This window comes from Spodoptera frugiperda, chromosome 29 (genome assembly GCF_023101765.2).
Source record: "Spodoptera frugiperda isolate SF20-4 chromosome 29, AGI-APGP_CSIRO_Sfru_2.0, whole genome shotgun sequence".
Taxonomy (NCBI): domain Eukaryota; kingdom Metazoa; phylum Arthropoda; class Insecta; order Lepidoptera; family Noctuidae; genus Spodoptera; species Spodoptera frugiperda.
In genome coordinates, this window is record NC_064240.1 from 2,912,499 (window position 1) to 2,928,263 (window position 15,765).

Sequence of the window (15,765 nt, forward strand, 5' to 3'; positions counted from 1 at the left end):
TCCTGACACCCTGTGGATGAGTATCCACTATTTATAATAAACCCTGGCTAGTATCATTATATTTTAATATAGCCAACAAAGTTATAATAGCATTCAGGTCCAAGGGACTTGCACTTGCCTGCTTACATCCTATAAATTTTGTAGTTTGTGCACTCAATATAAAAATCAATGATATCCAAAAATTTTAACATAAAAAGTAGCTTATTTTTCGCACCATCATCTAAAATCTCTAGCACCCATAAATATAATAATGATGGACAAGGTAGAGTTGACCTTGACTAAAGTGGACCCACTTATAAATCTCCAAACCTTGAAGCTGCTAGAGTATGGTATTTAGCTTAGAATTATAAAAATATAATCTTGAAAAGATGCTTTCTAGACTTGTTATAAATTTCCATAATGGTACATACAGAAGACATTAGCAGAGTCCTATGTGCAGCCAGTGGTCATCTTGTGGTTGACAGATATAATGATAAGATGTAGATGTACCTCCTAGAAGTGATCCTGGCAGTACCCATAAATATCCACTTAACACTTAATCTTTTCCCATATACTATTTAAAAGAGGGTTGATTACATGCTAAAGGTAGACTACAACTAACTACAAGTTAATAATTCTCTTGTCAACTTTTTCTTATGACCACAGCCACAACCAATCCACCCCAAGTGTGGTGATTGAAACTAAATCCTTCTCCAAGTGAGAAGAGACAATTGCTCAGCAGTATGTACTTGTTAGCTAGTGATGATGACCCAAATGGTGTTTGAGTAAATCCCAAATAACTATAATAACTACTTACTCATTAGTTTAAGAAAACAAAAACTAGTATTCCAAAATTAGTATAATTTAACTATTTGGCTGTTTGAAGGCACTATTAACTATGTGTGAATTGATCTTAATAGAGTAATAATTATTATTGTCTTAAGTAATCTTTGCTACTCATGTTAGGAGAATGTAAACAAAGAATTTAAGAAAAGATTACATTGTGCACACATTACTTAGAAATAGTGCAGAAATTGTAAATGAAAACACAGAAATACCGTAAACTCCTTTATTCAAAGCCCACAGTATGCTTAAACTAACAGATTACAGCCTGCGTCCTCGTCGTCCACCCTTCCTGCGGGTAGAGTCTGAAGGCACGGGGGTCACATCCTCAATGCGGCCAATCTTCATGCTGGAACGAGCCAGGGCACGGAGAGCAGACTGAGCACCAGGTCCGGGTGTCTTGGTCTTGTTGCCTCCTGTGGCACGCAGTTTGATGTGTAGGGCAGTGATGCCAAGAGTCTTGCACTTCTCAGCAACATCCTGGAAATGCACATAAAATAAGTTAGTGGACATCTTACATACATTTATTATTTATTATTAAATCATTTAGTTATTTTGTATTTCTATGGCCTTCTCAACTTCATTGAGCAGTTGTTTTATGTGCATCATTAGAAAATTGGCAGCAAAGTGGTATTAAAACAGTGAACTTTCTTGAATTGTCTACACATTTATAATTATGTATGTATGCACAAACTAAACATAGGAGCGTAAACACTGGAATTTTAAGTTAAGCATGGTGTTTTCTTACATAGATAACCTATGCTTTGGTCTTATCATTTACAACTGTTCAAAATACCACTCTAACCTCAAAATGTTAAGATATCTTTACAAAGCGTAATCAAAGTATTGTAAACAAACCTGAGCGGCCAACATAGCGGCGTAGGGTGAGGCCTCGTCACGGTCAGCCTTCACCTTCATGCCACCGGTGACACGGGCAATGGTTTCCCGGCCAGACAGGTCGGTAACGTGCACGAATGTGTCATTGAAGGAGGCGAAAATGTGAGCTACACCGAACACTGTCTCACCCACCAAGTGCTGAGGGCCCAGAGTAACCTGGACCTCCTCTTTCTGAACTTTGTTTTTCCTTGGTGCCATGGCTCAGCCTGAAAATAACAACACTTCAGTTCAGCACCACTTTTGTAACCTTAAATATCTGAGTAATCCACACACTGATTCACGCGTATAGAGAACTAGATAACAAATTAGGGTATTAACTAGCAATATAAGAGCTTATTTCACGTTTAACCATTAATTTTAAAACATTTTTACATAAAACTTGAAAATACCTTTAGCTTTGAAAGCTGTCAAAAACTAGAAAGAAATTGTGAGTGAATGTTGCCAGGGTTTTGGTGTAAATACGATACAAAAATAAAAGTCCTATTCCTACTAAGACAAAAAATAAATTAAAAATTCAATTTGCATGCATCTTTATAGCCGTATGAATGTTCCTAAAATACGTTTTGAGTACCTAAAATATCAATAAAAATATTTTTATAAGCAAAATATCAAAGAAATACAATATTATACAACAGATTATCATTTAATTTTTTTAGAGACTAGGCAACATTCTGTCCATAATACAGAAAACTACCAAATAAATTAAGTACAGAAATAAAAATATTTAATTGTATAAATATTAAAAAATTCCTTCTTTTTATTATAGATTAATTTACACAATTATCCCACGCTTTTTTCATTCATTAAATAACAAATATAATTAGTAAGGTATAAATATATTACAACTTAATGCGTAATGTAATAATATTTTTCTTAATTGTAATTTATAATAACTGGAATAAAAATTTAAAACGAATTTAGCTTAAAACTCCAAGTAATTATTTATGAATTTTATGAGCTATCCCCATCCCTAAAGCAATGTGACAACATCCGGAAATAGCGTACGTCATTGCCAACAGATTCATATTTCCATCGCTTATTCGTTGCTGAGAAAAATCGTCGGTTTTAGCGACGTAACATATTGCTAATAAGTGTGAAATATTGTGATAAACTTCCTTTTAGCATTAGTTAATCTAGTTCAATTTTAAATAGTGAGTATTTCATTTTCGTTTTGGTGTAATTAAAGTTCGAAGTTTCAAGTACGTAAGTGACGTTCTGTCATTCATGTTACTCAATTCAATATTGTATTCCTATTACGTTTTCGATGTCTCGACGAGTTTGACGGCATGTGTGATGTGTGGTGGCGTCGCTCAGTGAAATTCCACTGGTAGCTACTACGACGTAATTGATAACAAAAAGATTTGCAAGTCATTACTCATCCCATACGTTCTTTGTGATGAAGGTGGAGATGTTCTGAATTAATATTGTTTCCTACGTTCCAGATTCAAAATGTTTATCTTGGATTGGTTCACTGGTGTTCTCGGATTCCTTGGTAAGTGAAGTTCTTATTGGAATCTTGCATGATCTTCTTTGTACCTGTGACTGGAATCTAGCCATAATTCCAGCCAAAGTTCAACTTTCTGAAGTGGTTAGTTCCTAGCTGATGTATCATGAGTTGATGGTCATGAGTACAACTTAAAACCATGTAAAAACTTACTACATCCATTAATGTTTTTGGGGAATGTTTGATGCAATCACAAGTACTATGATTATTGCAAAACATCACCTACCCAACTCCACTGGCACAAACATTTGATTACTGACTTAAAAGGTACAAATTATGTATAATTGTTTCTGGCTAAACCATAAGCAGACACTGGTAGAAAGTTGAACTTACAAAATAGGAAGGTTTGCATGTTCAAATTAGTTTTTTAAAGAAGTGAAACCAAATGCTTCCTTATTGTTTTTGTATTATAATACTATTATATTAAATCACACATTGAAGACACTAATGTGGTGGCATTTGGCTATTAATGTGATATATTTATTGAATTATCTGTGGATTAAGTCAAATCAATCAATAGAAGTATCTACTTTTTGGGTATAAATCATGGTCATTTATGATAAATATTTAGTCAAATTACTTGTAACTACAATTTCACCAAAGAGTTACAAAAGCCCGTCCAAACTCAATAGTAAATAGTATTTCATAGTTTGTGTGTAACTGTTTCAACTGAAGGTCAACATTGGTTACTCAGTGAAGTGACACAGTGACCTACTAACCATCCTTAGCATTTGAAACTACTCACCATTTCCTTACACCTTATATTAAGGCATCTTTTATTCATGATTATAACAATTCAAATTAGTAGTTTTAAAAAGTTAAATTATAAATTGACTTTCATTTACCACATCACTAGTAACTTTTTTAAAGATATTCTAAATTCAAACTTAATTGTATACCTAGTTTATAAAAAATAACAGCATTCTATTTTTGTAAAGTTAAAAAAATAGGTAATGTCTATGAAGTTATTGTATTTAATGAGGTTGATTGTTTATCAGGTCTGTGGAAGAAGTCAGGCAAGCTACTGTTCCTGGGGCTGGACAATGCTGGCAAGACCACACTCCTGCACATGCTGAAGGATGACAGATTGGCGCAGCATGTACCCACATTGCATCCCAGTAAGTAACTATTTATTATAATTTGTTTATCATGTAAATTCTTAGTACTTACCAAACAAAATATCATTTGGGTTTTTCTCATTACAAATTTCTTAGTAAATACATGAGTCTTATTTAGTGTTAATTTCATACAATTAACATAAAATACCTAGTATTTTTCTGAAGGGAATGATGAAATTCCATACCTTTGTTACTAATTCAATATTACATTCTAAATAATATTTGGTTTTAAGTCATGTAAATTAGATTAGGATAAAACAACTGATGAAATGAAAAATAACTATTGAGAATGTTTAAATAAACATAGTAACTTCTATAAAATAATTATTATATAACTATGAAAGTCATGCTTATGTTGTTGATAAATAGATAAGGGTCAAATTACTACTTCAACAAGATATGCATCTAGTGCCACTCATGAGAATTAAATAAACAAATGTCTAATATAAAATTTATTAACATTTGGTGCACAAGGCTGTTGTAAATTACTGATCAATACTCATTATATCTTCATTCAAGTTTTCTGTGCACTGTGTTTATTTGGTCAAATTTATTGAAATATAATAAATGTGTGGCGACACTGACAAGTGACAGATGACAGATGACAGAAGTCGCACATAGACTATCGACGAGCAAATCAACGGATGACGTCATAACTATCCTGCATCGCACATATGAAGTTTGCATGCGAATTAACACGGATAGAAAATCCCAACGTACAACAGTTGGGCAGAAAGCCCGCCAGGCATGATCACCTCGCCTGGTCGGAGGATCCTCCTTTTCTTAGGGAACTTTACTCTCTGTTCCCTAAAGTGGTGACCCCGACGTGATTGAAACCAACCTTCACGGAGCAGATCAGCACCGTCATCCTCATTGCCATCTCCCTCACCCATCACTTCTCCGCTGAGCGGTAATCAAGTCGCAGCCAACCAGCATCCTCGGCCTCATCAGGGACCACCACACGCTACATCGAAGATATGCAGCCTGGTTCTTCCCTACGGCCTCATCAGCGTCTAGGCACAGCACTCTGCACACGGTCTGAGGACGTCTTCCTCCCGTCAACGCAGACGCCAGCCACTACGCACCTACCCTCGCAGCATCAATTCCCCGACTCACCGTGGGACACTGCGAGCTTCACTACTCCGACTCACTGGAGTATCGCCCTGCACCGCTCACCCGACTCACTGGGCATTCAGCGGCACAGTTCCGACTCACTGGAACTAGGGACTTTCTACACTGGCTCTGGCACCGCTCATCTCAAGCATCGACAGCCGTCTCAACAGGATCGACCTCCGGTCTTGGGGGGGAGTGATGTGGCGACACTGACATTTGGAGTAACAGATGACAGATGACAGAAGTCGCACATAGACTATCGACGAGCAAATCAACGGATGACGTCATAACTATCCTGCATCGCACATATGAAGTTTGCATGCGAATTAACACGGATAGAAAATCCCAACGTACAACAGTTGGGCAGAAAGCCCGCCAGGCATGATCACCTCGCCTGGTCGGAGGATCCTCCTTTTCTTAGGGAACTTTACTCTCTGTTCCCTAAAAATGTAACTCTGTTTACATTATCAAAATGAATGCAAAGGTATTGCCAGAATTTCGTAAATGCGTGGCTGGGTATGGGCGCGGTGGCTAGGCAACTGGCTGCCGTGTAACTTGTAGCGGGCTCGATTCACGCATGGAGCAACTATTTGTGTGATCAACAAATTTTTTCGGGTCAGGGTGTCATGTGTATGTGAACTTGTATGTTTGTAAACGCACCCATAATACAGGAGAAAACACTAGCGTGAGGCAATGTCTTAAAAAAATTGTATAGTATGTTACATTTGGAAGACTATAGACGAAAATAGGTGTTTATTATCTATCTGCTTACCTTCTTTCGGCATATAAGCCTTAATAATATGTTAAGAATTGTCCAAACTGGTTTTATATTCTGCCAGAAAATGAACATCAATTATAATGAGCCACTCAAGGTTGTATACAAGTCTTATTTCCTGCTCAGAATTAATTATCTTATTATATGTTTTAAGTAAAATCATGGTGACTTGTCATGTTATGATTTTTTTATATAATGTGTGATATAATAATGCTGTACTTATTGAATGTTTTGATAATCATTAGCATTTAGGTACTTATGTTTTTTCAATCCCATGCTCTATTGGTTTAGTGTACAACTTTATTCTTTTCTTATATGAATGTACAAACTTTAAGTATAACAAGCTATACTCTTGCGGTTTCACATGCTACTCAGCTCATATTGATTGCAGTGTGATGTTTGATAGCCTTTTTTTGAGGGGGAAATCATATTATAGTGACTTCTACCGCCTTAGGTGAGGCGAGAGGAAGTGTCAGACTCTTACTGGCTAAAACCACCCCGTTCCGTCTCCTGCTATGAGCCAGAGCCCCGATGACCTGTTACATTGTCCTCAGCTCCGGATGTTTGATAGCCTTGCTCAATACCTGTACTATCCAACACACACACAAAAACAAAATTAGTTTGATAAAACAAACAAACTCATCAGTTTTATAAACTTAGTATAGATTTAAATCATTGTGACTTTCGCAAGTCCAATGACCTTATTAACAAATAGTCTATTGGTCAAGATAGCATGATGCCAACCAATCAAACGCCAGTTTTTACACAGAGATTGCAGTGACAGTATCTTCCTACTTTAGTTTCATGTATATATTTCAATCAACCTTTTTATCTCACTTCCCTGCTGATAAATAAATGTCTCATTTATTACTGAGTGGCCGATATCATGGAATATTCTTAGTACATTATATATTTGCAAATAATTTTATATATGACTACAGTTTCACCCGCTGCCCAGCTCTTATTGAGCGTAGCGTGATATTTTATACCCTAAAGCCATCCTCAATAAATTAACTATCTAAAACAAAAATAATTATTCAACTCGAACCAGCAGTTCCGGAGATTAGTGCGTAAACAAACAAACAAACAAACTCTGCAGCATTGTAACATTAGTATAGATTAAGTAGTATGCGTAGCTGATTGCTGTCACAAATAAATTATTGCCATTGTGGCATGCCAAAAATTACATAAATATAACTTGTACTATTGTTGTTCTGACATTGTGTGTGACAGATTATTTATTAAAATCAACAGTAAACTATGTAGCTACCTGTGTGTAGCTAATCGTTTTGTTTATTTATTTGTTACTCTTTACGTAAATACAATGCAATGTTTAAGGAAAAGGTGTAAGGCGTATTAGTAATGTTAAAAATCTCTTTAGAAAAGTGTAATTTGGTATGAAGTGAGATTTTAACTTAACTTGTGTAAACTTTTCTAACACAACATAATATCCACAGCGTCGGAGGAGCTGTCAATAGGCAGTATGCGTTTCACGACGTTCGACTTGGGCGGGCATCAGCAGGCGCGGCGCGTGTGGCGCGACTACTTCCCGGCGGTGGACGCCATCGTGTTCCTGGTGGACGCCTGCGACCGCCCGCGCCTGCCCGAGTCCAAGGCCGAGCTGGACTCGCTGCTCACTGACGAGACGCTCAGCAACTGCCCCGTGCTCATCCTCGGCAACAAGATCGACAAGCCCGGCGCAGCTAGTGAGGACGAGCTCCGTCAGTTCTTCAACCTGTACCAACAGACCACTGGAAAGGTAAGCCCCTATCATCACTTCATTCTTGTTTATAGTCTGTCATTTATATTACTATTTAACTTCAAAACGTTCAACACAATCGTCATATTGGATATTTGGGTTGAATGAATCTTATTTGCATGTTGAAAATTCTTTACAATACTAGTAATTGCGTTTCTATTTTCTCTAAAATAGCTTCAGCTATAAATTCTAGTACCCGACCACTATCTACAATATATTTATTACTTACTTTATCTCACTCCAGTAAATGACATTTCTATTTAATTGAATTCTTTCAATTACACACTATCATCCCGGTACCAATATGAACGTCACGACCGACTGACCCAATTTACAAATATTCTTATCTTAACGTTTTTATGCAATGCGCGCCAAATTTTACGATTGTTTTATGGACAGTAAAACTTTAGTCGATTCCACTTTAAAGCCTTAGATTTCATTAGACGAACAGAGAATAATAATAATGCTCGATTTATAAAGTTTATAAAGTCAAGTTGTACGGAAATGGATTTTGTACCGTTAGTATGAGTAGGTGCTAATTTTAGCATTACTTACGTATACAGATAACTAGGTCCGTATAATCGTCGCCTTGTACCCGACCACTATCTACAATATATTTATTACTTACTTTATCTCACCTCCAGTAAATGACAAAGTGCACAATCGTATTCGTAATTTATTTATTTATCAGAAAATATATGCACATATTCCTTTCCTATTACGAACAAAGTACTTAAAAAATAATGGAGAATCGCTTGAATAAATTAATTAACATAGGCGTAACGAATAGGAATAATAATAATGCTATTTTCCAACATTACGTACAAAATAAAACGTAGATTGAATTGTATTGTCTTATTTCTTGCTGATGTGACTCGAGTAATCTAAAATTGTAATTTAACGAACTAGTTTACTTAGAATGTACCACATTCACTGAATAATATTAATTGCTTAGGTAGGCCACTTAACCATTCATATTATTTCCTAGATACAGTCTGCTTGTGTGCAGACTCCCAAGGTTTATTTATTTATGCTAATCTACTCGACGCTACTTATTGACGGACATGTACTCGGCGATACCGAGTGCGACATAATCAATCTTATCTTATATATGTAGTTATAAAAATACAATATTACAATATATGTAGGAAGTGTATTAAACGTTTGTGTTATTTTTCTAGTCTTATAGGTATTTGATTTTATGTTATTTCACCAGTAATAACGTCATGAACATCTGTTCCAGGGCAAAGTATCCAGATCAGAGTTGCCCGGCCGGCCCCTGGAGCTGTTCATGTGCTCGGTGCTGAAGCGCCAGGGCTACGGCGAGGGCTTCCGCTGGCTCGCCCAGTACATCGACTGAGCTGCGCGGGCGCACGCACGCCGCCGCCACTCGGCTCGCTTATACTCGCGTATGCTTCTCATATAAATGTCAAACAAAACGTAGCCGCCCAAATGCAATAATCTACTTTGTGCCTGTGTATCATTTATTTACTTTATATTAATTATCAAGTACTTCAAACTTGCTTCGAAGATGACTGGGACTTACACTTCGTGACTGATGCTTCTCTTAACTATTAGTGTGGACCGGACTCGGTCTCTGAACCGCCACAGCTACGTGCAGTAAGCGGCTACGTTCTCACGATGTATATATGCTCGAAACGCCCGTTTGTAAGCAGCCAACAATCGCTCACTAGTAATGCTTCATTGTAATGGTTGGAACATCTCAACATCGAGACTAGACTATTATTCTAAACGAATCCTTTTATTATTGTAAGGATCAACTTATCAATAAAATAATAAATAATTTATTATACTGCCTCTTTTTCCTAGGTTAAGTAAGTAACTAATTCGGCATTGCCCTGAATGTAGCTGCGCTCCCTGTACGACATACGTCCGTCGTACACGCGTCAGTCGCAGCTGCATTCAGGATGCAAATATTGAAGTACTTAGTTGCTAGCAATACTAGTGTTAAAGTACAAAGTGTGTGCGAGCCGAGCATTACTAGTTAGCGATGTCATGTACCGCGGTTCTACAATATCTCAGCTACGAATAGCGACTAGCTGTATCGTTCAGTGATTTTTGTTTTTGGCTGTAAACTACTGAAACAACATTATTATTATTATTTTACGTAAGTCAAATGATTGCGTCAGGGGTTTCAACATTTTTAGGTTTGTGAAACCATATAAATTTGTGTCTATATAAATAAGGTAATGGTGCAAAGCATGGTAATTTTGGTATTATGTATCATTTCATCGCCAAATATCTTCAACTCTTGAGACAAAGTCGCACTAACTAGTACAAGCAGCTTTGTCGTCTCTGTCTCTTCTATTCTATTCTATTACAGTAAACATAGCGCCGCAGACATTCTGTCTGCTGCTCTATACAATTTTAATTGAAATTATAATATTTATTTTCTTATTCTCATTCCAACTTGAGTGATAATATTGACTCGATTATGTATTTATCAAGTAAAGCTCATTGTGTTGTATGTGTTAAAGTGACGAATGTTATATTTTTGTAAATTATTTCAATCATTTGAATTTTTCGGAATGTTTAAATAGACATTGTAAGAAACGGCTAGTCTACGTTAGTGCTAGCTGAGACAAAATGAATTTTAATACTTACTCAGTTAAGGTTTATAGTATACAAGTATCTTCCATTAATACTTACTGACGTTGCAGTCAAGTGGAACACAACAGTATTTCATGATTTCGGTTTGTTTTCAAGCACAATCAATTCGATTTATTTATCAAACACGTATTTTTGTTCAGATCAGGTTTGTAAGCATCACATCAGTAAATGAATATTGTTTTGATGTTTTCTAATATGTTTTATAACTTAGTGAATTGATGTGAAGCCCGAGACTAGCTTGGCAGTGCGCCGGTGGTCGCCTCGCTAGACAAGCCGTTTCCAATCATAACTTAGTTGCGATCAACGTGTGCTGGATCTCCAGCTTTACTTAGACAATGTTCTTTGGTATATTATTTGCAGTTTAAGTAAAAAAAACGTTTGTAATAAAATTTATATGAAATAATTATATGTTTTATTTATAACATTTACACAACAATCCATTCCAACAAAAATGTACCCAACACTTTCAACTAGAAGACAACAAAACTTTTAGCGCAGTGAGTGTGCACTTCTGCAGAGGTAAATTATAAAATCTCCTTAAATAAATCCATCGAAATATATGTAGCTTGAAGGCTTGAATCCATCTAAATTTCACAAGACACGTACAATAGAAACTTATTAGTTTACTGATAACGGCAATTTTATAAGACTTTTTTTTTGTAATACTAAAATGATTATTTGTAAAAATACATAAAACCTGCCAATCGCGCGAGATCTTGAAATCGGCGGTCGCTTGTGAGCCCCATTCTCGCGTGGCGTGATTTGCATTCCCTAATTTGAATCTCTTCACATAAATTATCTTTTGTGGTTATAAATACCACATTTCAGTGTGTCTGTTTCCTAAGTTTGAGCTGCAAATACATAATATTAGATTATTTTTTGTAAGTATTATAATAAACGCACAGACGCGTCAGGGACACCCGCCGAAATTCAACGAACGAGGGCAGAGGTAGCATATTATAATCGATGTCGACTGGCGGATTGGACGGTTTTACTTAAAATCTTATCAAATGAAATCGATTATTCTGATCTACATAAGATTTGTTTTAAATCAGTCATATTTAACCCGGTCTAACTACAGGTACAACTCATGCTTAGTGCGATCGAGTAGGGATTACAAAATAATTTGTAGGAATTCACACTGGACTCATTTCTATTCAGTTGCCGTTCGGTGCGCTATCGTTTATATGCAATCCTCTTTCAAGGGACCGTGCAATGAGTTGCTATTGCAACCTGTTATAGTTATTTTAATGTAAGTGCTTGCTAATATTTAAGTCTATCTAAGTTTTCTGTTTCTATCAATGGGAACCTATAATGGGCTTCATGTATCTATTGTTATGTAATTTTTGTATTACCATTTTGTATTGTTGGTTGCCCTAAAATAAAATAAATAAATAAAACGGGTTTTAGAACTGTTTTTTATTCCCGATCGCCTGATCTGGGATAAATATTTCAAAATTTAGAGTCTTAGCCAAAAAATAACGAGACTTGCAACGTCAAGAGGTGACGTACGCCCCCATAATGACAGATTTTGATAATTTGTTGGATGGGGTGGCATCGTGGCAGTAAACTTGGACCAGAATGGACCCATTTATAGAATTACAAACACATTTCAAGGGTAGTTCAGTTATGTTTATGAAATAAAACAAAATGTATTATACTAATTAAAATTTTAATTATAGGAAAATAATGCAATAAAAATACTTATGTATAGAATATTCAAGTACATACATAATTTTACAACTTTCAAAATGTTTTATCATGAAAATAAGAATAATTTGAGTCAAACTATAGTGAAAATTTTATGGGAATGCTTTAAATAAAATCGATGGTAATATTTAATGAAAGGTGTACAACTGATTGATTACAAAAACAATACATAACACAAATCTATTCCATGATTACAATATAATAACTTGTCCACCGCTGCGCTACTTCCGTATTTACAATCTGTACTCAAGATATGATATTGCACATTTAACACTTAAAATTACATTGCATGAATTCATAACATTGGTAGACGGCAACCTGCGTTACAATAATTCCTTGTGCTACATACATACATAAATATTTCTCTTTTACCAGATCTTACAAGCGTCTTGCAACTTACAACGCATCCGTCGATGCTACAGCGCGTCGCGGCGCGCGCCCCTAACGCAACAAGCTAACCTAGTAGGTCACAATGGCCACTACATAGTGAAGTTCACGCGAATTATGTGAGGTAATATCACATTTGGGACTATTCATTAAATTTATTATATAAATAATTACACTAGCTACTATGTGCACGGTGTTTTATTCACATAATTTATTTGAGACGGTCGCGGTGGCTATATGTATAAAACTATTATTTCGGGTAAAGTATTCGCAAAATAATTTCATCACGAAATGTCATGTCTTCTCTCTAAAAAATATATTAACAGTTTCTTCAGTAACATTTGTGTTCAGTAGAACGTGTAATAAATCATGTGAATAAAAGTAGGCACGTAACATTCATACTTACACACGTATAGGTATAGTATCAAGTTCGTCCACCGTGAGAAGGCGCGGCGTGGTATGTATCTATCCTACGAGTCGTACGACGTAAACAACAACGGGTCAGGCACATCGTGGCGTCTCGTGCCGCTCCATTAGAAATTATATTACTACCCTGTTACAAGGTCCGCCTAGCCCGGCCCGGCCGACACGGGGCCCTACATAATTTCTAATAAAGAGGTTATTTACATCGCTAAATATATTGTGCTCTATGCATACTAAATGTAGACTCGTCTATTTGGTAACTTAACCTAACTATAGTCACTGCTGAGATTTACAAGTACACTTTAGAGGTATACGCGAACATTGACTGTGACGACTTAGGTGCGATAATTTTCAAATAAATGTTCATTAATAAAGTCATTTAAAACAGCGACACAAAACATTCATAAAATACATTGAACATAATAAAATTAAAATCTTAGCCTACAGTCTACTCTCGTAAAACGTTCACATCTAAAACATTTAAATTCAATAACAACTTCTATATCGATTTAATATTATTTACAAAAATGTTCCGATTGATCACCGCGACGGTTTAATATAGTTATAAAATTGAAGATACCAGTAAAACTCTTTTGATATTGTCTTATTCGTAGATCATCACACGTCAGCTTAATAAGAGTGAAATTTTAAACAAGTCTAATATGATTCATTTACTTACATGTATTATGATCACTTTGGTACATAAAACTAGTTATCATAGCCTTTCCTAAGCTAAAACATAGTCTGTAGTCCGACTTTTAATTTGATTCAGTAAATAGACATTAGTTACTAACTTATACTTTGTAAAATATTGATGGATTTAATTAGATAGAAATGAAAGAAAATATATTGTTACATCATTGATATTAGATTCATTTTATCACTTAGTGTATTGGACTATATTATAAACAAATAAAGAAAAATGTGAAGACAGATAGTAACGGTAACAGTGAGAGTGATTACTATGATTAAATAAATTATTTGATTACTAATTTTATTTTGAAATTACGATTCGAGTCGATTTGATTTTATTAAATTAGTTCCATCATAATTTCATAGTCGTCATAACGTAACATCGAGATCTGAGACTTGTTTAACTGAATCAAATTAAAAGTGGGACTAAAGAGGTAAACATGGGATAATGTTTACACATATACACAGTAGCCGGGGCGTGGGTCGGCCCCGCACTCGTTCAGTCTCCGGGGTGCATGCTCTAGAGGGCGTGGTGTTCAGTTCATCCACTTGCGGCAATTAGGAGCTCCACACATACACATGATCTTGTGAGCATCATCTTCAATGTCGAATTTATAATCGTATGCCAACTGTAAAATAAAAAAGTTTGGTTATACAACGTATAACAAAAAGGGGGTATACATATCAAGTGTATTGTTTCTAGATAACAAAACAAACGATACGGGAAGGGTTTTTAAACTCATGTTTTCATGATACCAAGTTATGAATTTTTCAATCACGCCGCCGCGCGAATCAAAATTAGATAGAAAGGTAGATTAACAGAAGAAATGTTTCGTAATACTAGCGAGTGACCCCTGTTTTTTTTTTTTTTTTTTTTGATGGGGGAAAATCATCCTATGACTTCTCCCGCCTTGGGCAAGGCGAAAGGGAGTGTCAGACTCTTACTGACTAAAAACCACCCCGTTCCTTCTCCTGCTTTTCGACCCGAAGCCCCGGTAAACCCGCTAGGTAGTCCGCAGCTCCGGATCAGGAGTGACCCCTGTAGTGTTGTGACACGTTTGTATGATTTGAAATCAAGAACCATGCGATATTTGGTATTAATTTTTTTTAAACGTATTTTAAGCTGAAACTTTGTGTAGAGATTCTATTGAACCTGTATACATCAGGGCTTCTTGATGTATATGTTTATTTTGTTACACGTTGTATAGTAATGACAAAAAGAGGTAGTTTTTGAAATGTTTGTATATAATGTGTAAAGTTACCTCCTCTCCGCGCGCGATGCGTCGTTTGGCGAAGATGATGATGCGCAGATGTCGGTCGACCTCGACGGTCTCGGCGACACAGTTGGGTTGGCACGAGTGGTTGATGTACCGCGCCAGGCCGCCCGACAGCGTCGCGTCCACCACGCGGCGCTCGTCCAGCCGGAACATGTAGATACCGCGGTTCTACATACACAAACATTGTTTTATGTTAAAAATAGTGTTATTAGAAACCAATCAATATAATCTATACTAATCTATACTAATATTATAAAGCTGAAGAGTTTTTTTGTTTGAACGCGCTAATCTCCGGAACTACTGGTCCGATTTGAATAATTTCTTTTTGTGTTGGATAGTGCATTTATCGAGGAAGGCTATAGGCTATTAAACATCACGCTATGACCAATAGGAGCCGAGCAGAGCGGGTGAAACCGCGCGGAAGTAGCTAGTCACTTATAAATGTGACAGTTTTCTTACCTTAGCCTCGTACTGCTTCTCTCGTATCTCCGACAACTCGGAGCGTATTATTTCTCCAATGTACTCTATGACCATGGTATGCTTCTCCAAGTCTCGAGCAGCGTACAGACCTAATCCTTGGATTTTGGACCTGAAAATACAACATCACATTATGTAACATATAAAACATGTTGGTAATGTTCTTGGTGTATGTGTGT

At 36.2% G+C, this 15,765-nt stretch overlaps 3 protein-coding genes across 8 annotated transcripts in view; 1 reads left to right on the forward strand and 2 right to left on the reverse strand.

Moving 5' to 3' along the window:
* Window positions 1–1,034: 1,034 nt before the first annotated feature.
* LOC118268445 (40S ribosomal protein S14) lies at window positions 1,035–2,270 on the reverse strand. The gene is made up of 3 exons (XM_035582946.2): window positions 2,109–2,270; window positions 1,681–1,925; window positions 1,035–1,302 (listed from the first exon to the last, which is right to left on the reverse strand). The coding sequence occupies exons 2-3, from the start codon at window positions 1,915–1,917 to the stop codon at window positions 1,084–1,086; spliced, it is 456 nt and encodes a 151-aa protein (XP_035438839.1). The 5' UTR covers window positions 1,918–1,925; window positions 2,109–2,270; the 3' UTR covers window positions 1,035–1,083.
* A 432-nt stretch (window positions 2,271–2,702) lies between these two features.
* LOC118268202 (GTP-binding protein SAR1b) lies at window positions 2,703–11,022 on the forward strand. Of its 6 annotated transcripts, none has more exons than XM_035582565.2 (5): window positions 2,703–2,870; window positions 3,162–3,211; window positions 4,222–4,341; window positions 7,687–7,988; window positions 9,232–11,022. In XM_035582565.2, the coding sequence occupies exons 2-5, from the start codon at window positions 3,169–3,171 to the stop codon at window positions 9,346–9,348; spliced, it is 582 nt and encodes a 193-aa protein (XP_035438458.1). In that variant the 5' UTR covers window positions 2,703–2,870; window positions 3,162–3,168; the 3' UTR covers window positions 9,349–11,022. The 6 variants fall into 6 exon arrangements, with proteins under 6 accessions (XP_035438458.1, XP_035438462.1, XP_035438461.1 ...); XM_035582569.2 differs by having other exon boundaries at window positions 2,716–2,922; XM_035582568.2 differs by having other exon boundaries at window positions 2,716–2,918.
* A 1,250-nt stretch (window positions 11,023–12,272) lies between these two features.
* The window catches only part of LOC118268575 (histone-lysine N-methyltransferase 2C), a 39,959-nt gene continuing 36,466 nt past the window's right edge, over window positions 12,273–15,765 (reverse strand). The window contains 3 exon segments of the mRNA XM_050706495.1: window positions 12,273–14,461; window positions 15,095–15,277; window positions 15,569–15,698. Of these exon segments, the coding sequence (XP_050562452.1) occupies window positions 14,369–14,461; window positions 15,095–15,277; window positions 15,569–15,698 (406 nt within the window). The 3' untranslated portion in view covers window positions 12,273–14,368.